Source organism: Phaethon lepturus, unplaced genomic scaffold, assembly GCF_000687285.1.
Source record: "Phaethon lepturus isolate BGI_N335 unplaced genomic scaffold, ASM68728v1 scaffold19236, whole genome shotgun sequence".
Classification (NCBI taxonomy): domain Eukaryota; kingdom Metazoa; phylum Chordata; class Aves; order Phaethontiformes; family Phaethontidae; genus Phaethon; species Phaethon lepturus.
The window spans coordinates 308-9151 of record NW_010545777.1 but is presented as its reverse complement, the minus strand read 5'-3'; the positions used below and the strand labels follow the sequence as shown (position 1 = coordinate 9151).

Sequence of the window (8844 nt, the reverse complement as noted above, 5' to 3'; positions counted from 1 at the left end):
CCATAAACCTTTCTTTCGAGGAACAGCTTTTGCAGATCAAATGTTCTACTAAATCTTTTCAATGCCAAGAAAAGAAATTCTGAGCAATATAACTAGTAATGTCTCTTTATATGGATGTTAAGATGACAATTCAGATTATTTTCCAAACTAATCCTGAGAAAAATTTATGTTTACAATTTAAACAGTAATGTTATGTAAAAAGTATTAACAAATCCACTATTACAAATGTCAGTTTTCCTATATGGTCATCTATATATACACAATAAAATGGTAAGTATATGCAAAAATAATAAAAAAATCATGCACAAATTACTTTCACCTTTAAAGGCTGGGTTTCCCTCAAAATACATTTTTTTGCCTTTTTTTCCTATTTTTTGTGTTTTATTTGTTTTTTACCACCCCCTAGACACACTGAGTACTACCTCTACAGGTCAGCATGAGCTGATGGGAAATACATTTATTTTACATTCAAGCTTTTATATCCTAAATGACCCTGTTGTAGCATATGACTTATCAAATGAGCAGCCTTTTTCCTCTTTTTTTTTTTTTTTAATTTTTTGTCTTTTAAATTTTTTTTTTTCTTTTTTCTTTTTTTTCTTTTTTCTTTTTTTTTTTTTTTTGCAGTGATCAATCTTCATGATCCGTTCCGTGGCGAGCTGGGAAAAAAAAAAATGCAGTTGCTAATCAATGTCTGAACAGTCTGAAGCTCCGGAAGAGATCCAAGGAGTCACTATCAAACTATCCCGTAGCATGAGATCATTGCACACAGAAGAACAGTCATAAAATAGGCAACTATCTACAAAGGTCTGAAAGGGCCGCATCCCTCTTGTGTTTCCTCTTTTTGCCATGGAAAAACTGATGGTGTGATTTGCTGCCTTGATGTTGTTTGTTTGTGACTGAGGTACCGTGGCTTGAGTTTGTTGGACCTTGGAAGCCTTTGTTAGAAGAGCGAAATAACCGTGCAGATCCATGCTGTAAAAGAAAGAGAACATGGTAAATCAGTGTTAAAGAGAAAAAAGCGTGGCAACTGCATAACCCTATATCTAGATAATGAGGACGTTAACTCATGAAAGTGTTACACTTGAAAAAATTGATACGGCAGAAGAAGCTAGGCTGTTGCTGTGACAGCGGCACAGTACCACGAATCGTTCACTTTGGTGGTTGCACACAAACGTTCATCTCTAGATCCAAAACTATGCAGGTCAAGAGGAAAGAGCAGAGCACTCTGAATTTGGAAAAGGGCAGAACTATTCTATTGCTCCCATTTCACAACCATCAAAAAAGTTTTTACAGAAACACTAAGTCCATAATCCAAGATGACAGATGAAAATTGCTCAAATCGTATCTTCTGTACAAAATTAAGACAACATTCTTTTAAGATGAGGACTGATTTTATACCACATCTTTTTACAGATGTAGAGTATCTCGGATCACATTCCAGCACCACAACTAGCTCTGCGTAATAACACAAACAGACGTTCATGGTATATCCAAGGCCTAGTTTGTAAACTGTCTCATTACTAGCTAGAGACAGATCATCAGCAAGGAGCAGGCAAGTTTTCAGAATTACTTTTCAGGAATAGTATTCCAGAAGACTCCAGACTACTTTTCATACATTAAGAGAGTCCTAAATTCTAAAAAAGTATTAACATTTAAACTGCATATATCCAAAGTATATAGAGGCATGTAGTATTTCCAGATTACTGAGTTGTCATAGAAGCATTTCTTTTCTCAACATGAGAAATCCCCTAAATGCATAAGCTCTGCTAGATCTCATCATAAAGATATTTGTCTTTAGGGGGAAATCAGAAGGAATTTCATGTATCTGCAAGGAATCTGCATCTCGCTTAATGAAAGACAGTTTAACAAGTATCAACAGCTAACAGAGCAGCCAGTCATAGTTTTAAACATACATTTTTGCTAATTGTTTTCCACTAAGTGTAGGCAAGTCTCATTATTCTCTCAAGTTCTCACATTCTGCAGCAAAGACTGGACTGACATGATTTCTGCAAACAGGAAATAGGTGCAACACTGCTGTATACTTCTGGCAAATCTGGATTCCCAGAATATGTCAATCCAGTTTCATCTGTTTTAAGACTGGGAAAGCCACAGTTGAAAACTCGTATGTGTAAGCTAAACAGAACCAGGTGATTTTAGATACAATCAGTGCTCAAAGCTTTTTGGTGGGGTAAAGGAGAGGTGAAAAATGCAGTGTTTCCTTTCCAGAACAAGCTACCCTTCCATGGAGGACGTGTAATATTCAAATATTCTATACAGTCTATACTGTTTTCAAACATTTCACAAACCTGAGATTTGTTCGTGTTGCTGGATGTATTGGCTGTTTGGCTATTTTGTGTTTTCCCACTTGACTGGGAAGATTCCAGTGACACTTCTTGTGACCCCACTCTGTTCGTGGTAGACTGACGACAAGTCAATTGTTTAGAGGTTTTGCAAGGTGTTCCATCAGAATCCTTCAGGAAAATGTAAAGTATTAGTGAGTTTTTCTTAAGAGTAAGTGAGTTTTCCTACAAGTGAGTTTTCCCTTAAGAATAAAGCTAGAAGTAGTCAAAACTGAAAGTGTGTTCATTTTAATGGGTACTGACATTCTTTCGATCCAGAATTCTTACTGAGTAAACGAGACAGATTTAAAAGTGTATTGATGCATGATTCTGATTTGAGGATTTGCCTTTTATTTTTTAAATAGAATTCCCAAACAGATTTATTTTTTTTTAACCATATAGTTTAAGACTACGAGTCTCTTTTTTTGAAATACTGCTTTCCCAGATAAAAGACGGCTATGTAACTTTGTATCTACTGTATTCACTTTCTACATGTGTTGTGTCAACACCAGACTGCAACTTACATGTGTAGAAATTGCATAAGAGAAATTGCATAATTGCATCTTATGCAAGTTAGGACTCTGGATGAAATAATTAACTAGGATTCCGAGCTTTCAAAATGTATTCTGTGGCAATTCAAATCAAGAAATCCCCCGCCCCATACAAATTGAAAAAACAAAATCAGAAAGCCTCCAGTACTTACTACATCACTAGAGCTGGACAGTGTAGAGGATGATGATGATAAAGGACCTGATGAAGAATTTGAAGAATGTTTACTAAGTGTTTCTGAAGTTTTATTTCTAGGTTTTCCCAGTGCTTCATTCTCTTCAGTAAGATTATTGTTGCATTTGTCTAGCTGCTGAGTATCTACTATCAAGGTTACTCCATTACCTATTAAAAACAAAACAGAAGTATTACCACACATAAACCGCTAAATATGTTGCCCCTTTTTTTTTTTTTAAGTATACCCACTCAGGTATTATATTATATATAGCAGGACATGCACAGGCATCTATCTGCACACGTACACACTTTCAATACCGGCAGACGCATGTGCGCGTGTGTTTGTGTGTAGGTACTGCCTGCAGCAAGCCAACACCTCGCAGAGGGTGTGCTGTTTCCTGACAAGATCCATTAATGTACGCTGTGAAAAGCGCCAAGCATTACCCACAGTTCAAGATGGAAATTAGAGAGGTAAGACATGGAAGAAGGTAGTACCAAAGTTCAGATGTGCTGCTTAATTAGATTGTTTCATGACACACTTCAACAGCACTCAAATACATAGGTTTTAATTCTGTTCCTATAGGCCCAACACTCAGCAACTCCTGTTCTTCTGCTGGAGCTGCCAGGTCATAAGAACTCCAAGTAAGTCTGGTTGCTTGTATGATAGCCTACACTGAAAATACAAGATACAGAACTCTCATATCACACTAACTTCTACGTTAATTAATAAAAAAATTAAAAGTAAAACAAAAAGTCAGAACTTAAATCTAAACTAAATCTACAAGACAACTACTGTAACTGTCACCATTATCTTCCTGGTAAAGGGCTATTTTTATTTTTTTAATTACTGTTTTATCTCACATAAGACACCTAGGAGTTACCTCTGGTTTATATAATACACATTTGTTGCACCACTAGCTGTATTTGCATATAGAGTTTAACAGACACGTCACAACAGGTAGTAGCTACGTACTACTCTGGAGCTTGTGGGACTAACCATTACCAGGGGGTGCAGCAGTGCCACAAGGGCCTACAGAGTGATAAAACACGAATGGCCCAGAAGCACATTCAATTTACAAGGACAGTGAGGGAAATCACTAACAAAAGCTTTGAAAACAAAGAAACAAAATCCCACCCTAGCCTAAAGACTGGGTAGTTGTGTCATCTTCTCTGATTAAATCCCTAACAGGAGAAGACTTCCAGTAGGCAACATTCTAAAATTAACTGGATAGTATTAAATTTAATTTGAAATTTTCCAGCCAGCAGATACACCTGCACCAAAAGAGCATGGCAACTGGCTGGTGAAGACCGAAGATGGGCATTAGAAATTATTAGAAAATTAGAAATTATTTTAAAGAACATTTTCAACAAGTTGTCCAGCTAGATTTTGTGTGTTTCCATTTGTTAGTAACAAGAATCATGCTTGATATTTCAGGATTTTTCTGTTTAAAAAACTTATTCAACTTATATGGTCAATCCTGGTTTAAATATTGCTTCCATACATGTATGATATATAAAACTTTAAAATGAAAAATAAAAGAACAACAAAGGGTAAGGATTTAGACTTACGCTAAAATTCCCACTAATTCGTTTTAAAACCTTGCCCGCATTTAAAGGACAAAGGAAGTGTGACAGTAACAACACGTGTAATTTAAATTGGAAGTTCTTCAAAAGTCTCCTTTTGCAAGCCAGCACTCTTCACAGACCCCTGTGCTGACCAGATCTATCACAGTAGAATAAAGCTGTGGTATTTTGGGCCTTTTTACTCTTGTCCAAATCTAAATTTTCTGGATGAGAACACAAGAAAAAGCCCGTCACCACTGAGCAAAAAAATAAATTCATATTAAAATGTATACATTGCCTTATGTGGGGCAAAAGCAACAACAAAATCTGTATGATCAAAATATGCAGGAAGTTTCCCACTATCAGCCATGCTTAGTCAAAACTTACCATTACACGAGGACTCTGTCCTACTTTGCATTCCCCACTGCTTTGATATCCAGTCTCTGTATGTGGCCACTTCTTGCGTTACTCTAATTATTCTACCTAATATACTGTAAAACAGGGGGGGAGAAAAAACCACAAACGTCACCACCATTGATTTGTGGGCACACAAAAATGTAAGCAATGAATGTCTGAGATTTAGACTCATAAAATTTACCTTTCTGTTTCGTTGTTAGGGTAATATTTAGCTATGGGGGAAACTGCATGGCTCAAAACAACATAGGCATAATCAAAAGCCTGTTTCACTTGCATGGCACCATAGGAACTCCTCCCAACATCATTACCTTAAAATAAGAATACAGTTAAATAAATGAGATTGAAACCGTGGTTTTCTCCTTTCAGACAGGAGACAGTAATATTTTTTTGAAACTGCCCTTAAGTCCCAACTCACTTCAGTTACCTCTTGTAAACAGGATTAGCGAAGCATAAATATTTGAAAGAGCTTAAAAGGCCTATAGATATTTAGATGCACAGAAGTCCAAAATGGCAATTCTCTGGGTAAAAGTGCAATACTTGAAGAAAAAAAATAAAATCCTGTACTGCATATTACAGGTAACAGTACAGAATGAAATCACTACATACGTATGTGACTCTACAGAACTGAAGAGGAGAGAGTGCGTAAGAGCATACGTACATTATGAAGTGCAACTGTGACACAGGCAAGCACAAGCTTGAAAGGGACCACGCGTACGTACAGGTACATCCAGCCCACACCAGGCCCGTGTGCTGTGGCTTTACTGCTGCTACCACAGAGCACGTGACAGTGGCTTGGCGTGCCTTCTCATACCCTACCTCCTGACTGCAGTACAGGCGTGCTCCAGGGTGACGCGGCAACTTTTGCTAGGAACGTGTCTTAAAGAAAATCATTGTGTTCTGAGTGCATCTTGTGTTCACAGGCATGAATGAGGTGCTTCTGTTGGGTTTTTGGTGGTCATTCTACATTATTCTTTGATTTAACTCCTCTAGATTAAGCATTCCCCTCACTTTTTTTCTTAGTCAGTATGTTAAATCTTGGTTTATGAGGATACCTGGCTGTAACGGATCTTCGATATATAGCATTGATGGTCTATAGCCATCCAGCATGCTTTTTTGCACTTCATCCTTGGCAACGTAAGAGCCACCATCCTTTATTCGGATTCCAGTCTTCAGATAATTGAAGTGACGTCCATATAACTCAAAAAACTCTATTAAAAGAACACCATAGTTGGCATTGGGCATACAGGCATCTTCCCTTGGATGCAGCTATTAGGAAGAAAGAAAAAAAATAATTTTCTTAAGACTTCAAGTTTCAAATGCCTTTAAGTGCCTTTTTTTCTCTCACAGCAAACATGTCCAAATACAATAACAAAAAAAATTAATATATAAAGCAAATGTCTAAATATAGTATTTTCCTTTGATAAAGCAATTTTGCATTCTTAAAACAAGATGCTATCAAAACTTCTATAAACTATTACCTTTTAAAAATAAGGCTGTCAAGTATTACTGTTCTTGTATTTGACCTTTCAGTTCAATAAGTGAACTTCCAGCACTAATGGCAGCGTTCTTGTAAAAAAACAAAGATATTTGCACTTCATGAGCTTGGGTTTGCAATACAAATACAGGCTTCTAAGGTGCACAGCTATATAAATGATCCCCTCTACTGTTAAGTACGCAGCCTGAGAGATTATGAACAAAACCAGTTCAGAACCGTAACAGATACAAGCCCCAACTTCTTTCTTTGCAGGAGCAAATGGAAACACTATTAGTCAATGTAAGAAAAAACTGGGGTTGGGAGAGATTTTGGTTTCTTTCAAAAAGATATGCCTGTTGCCTTCATTTCTTTTCAGCAGTCAGCTACAATAGCACTCAGCAAACAGGCTCAGGTTTAAAAGTACCTACAATCTGGAAAAGTACAGACGTACACATACACAGTCATACAAGAACACTTAGTACAAGAAAAAAAACTGAGGTTGATAAAGCCAGAACTTGTCTGCTTCATATTTCTGCAATGTTTTAATTCCCCAGGCACAACAATATAGATTTAGTTCATGCACTTTGTTCTCCTAGATTTAAGAGGAAGGTGTAAAACATGTTTATTTGATATCAGCTTAAAACCCTAGACAAACAAGCAAAATTCCATTGCATTCATTAACACACATACAGGGTGTATGACCTGGAAAACCAGTGTTTTAAAGGACAGCTGCATCTAACACCAACCTATGTAGCTTGTTCCAAGTAAGTTACACAACAGTCAAATTGCTTTACCATGAATGACACATGGGCCTGGTATTGATACACTAATGGTGTTTGGTGTTCCAAACATCTCGAATACCAAAAGTACCAGTATGGGAGAAAGAACAGAAGACAGGTGGGATGTGTCTATTTTTAAATGAAAAAGGGGTGCAAACCCACAAACAGGATAGCTTAAATGACTAAATTTAAGGATTGATTAAACTCCTCCTTATTGTCATGCCCTTTTTTCATTAAGCTTACCTGAAGGAAACTGACAGCCATTAAAAAAAGACTATAAGAACCGATTCCACCTGTAAATACTTCATTAAGGTCCCTCTGCAACAGGAACTGTTTCAATACTAAAACTAGATACGGTAATACAGGGTATTTCTGAAAGAGAAAAACAAAGGTGTTAGGATACTGTGATGCATATATACAACTGATGCTAAGAAAGCATATTGAAGCTATCTGTATATTAAGTCTCAAAACTAAGCATAATTCTAACTTATTATTTTTAGTAACGGGGAGAAGCCAAGTGCTCTGCCTGTGATCAGTACAGTTATTTTACCTCTTCAGCTCTGCTGGCAGGTATTAACAACAGAAAAAAGTTATTACCTCATAAAATCAGAATGAATATGTTTGAATATATAAATACACTTTGTTTTCTCATACAAGTGAAAAGCAAAGGAAGAACTATGGAGATATCCTAATCTGTAACAAAACCTTTCTGCTACAACCAAGGAGTTACCCCAAAGTGGACTGTGACTTCTGTCCTGCAAGTACTTCAGATGCTCAGAGCTCAAACCAGTGCTTCAAAATTACTACACCCAGATAACATTTTCAAAGGAGCCAAATACTTACCCTTGGGTAACTGGTCCTTCAATAGGTTTGTCCGCATGGATTCCCTTAGAGGTGTGCATACGCTGCACGTGCAGAGAACATGGACCTTTGGGACAGCAGTGGAGGCTGGGGCTCCGCCTGCACTCTGTACACCCCCTCACAGGGGAGGGGGCAAAAGAGGCTCAATAATATCACTCCTTTTAGCAACACAGAACTAAAAAGTTCCTTAGTGTCAGAGAAGAGATGTGGATCATGGTATCCGTGATTACAGAAGATTAAAGGGAAAGAAGAATTTCTCCAAGAACTTCTCTGCACGAGTCTTACAGTGAGTATCGGGAGCCCTATTTAAGTGAAGATCCCAAGAACACTTTTTGGAACAATTAAGAACTTAACAGTCACACGCTGAAGTGCTCAGTAGCAGTATATACCAAAATTCAAAGACAGGATTTTTCTGAGGAAACTGCAAAACCTTCATTAAGGCTTCAGCTGCCTCAGACTTCCTAAATAAACTGGATGAAAAGAAACACGCATTTCCAAGGGTAATACTGAACACAACACCTCAGTTCAGTATTCAACGTTACGAGGGACAAAGTAAGACCCAAGAGAATGCCCTGCAAGCGTTTTATAGAGAGAACCTCAAGAACACCAATGAAGTCACTTGGCAAGTACACATTCAGTTTTCTCCAAATTAAACAAACGACCCCCCACAGCAGCACAGCCATTACCT

General features: G+C 37.4%; 1 protein-coding gene across 1 annotated transcript in view; it reads right to left on the bottom strand.

Annotated features, from left to right (window-relative positions):
• Nucleotides 1-589: 589 nt before the first annotated feature.
• Nucleotides 590-8844, bottom strand: part of PAPD5 (PAP associated domain containing 5) — an 8399-nt gene continuing 144 nt past the window's right edge. The window contains exons 2-8 of the mRNA XM_010289073.1: nucleotides 7539-7667; nucleotides 6095-6308; nucleotides 5224-5350; nucleotides 5013-5116; nucleotides 3043-3230; nucleotides 2307-2471; nucleotides 590-972 (exon numbers count right to left, since the gene is read on the bottom strand). Coding sequence (XP_010287375.1) covers nucleotides 793-972; nucleotides 2307-2471; nucleotides 3043-3230; nucleotides 5013-5116; nucleotides 5224-5350; nucleotides 6095-6308; nucleotides 7539-7667 — 1107 coding nt within the window. The 3' untranslated portion in view covers nucleotides 590-792. The remainder of the gene's footprint in view (nucleotides 973-2306; nucleotides 2472-3042; nucleotides 3231-5012; nucleotides 5117-5223; nucleotides 5351-6094; nucleotides 6309-7538; nucleotides 7668-8844) is intronic.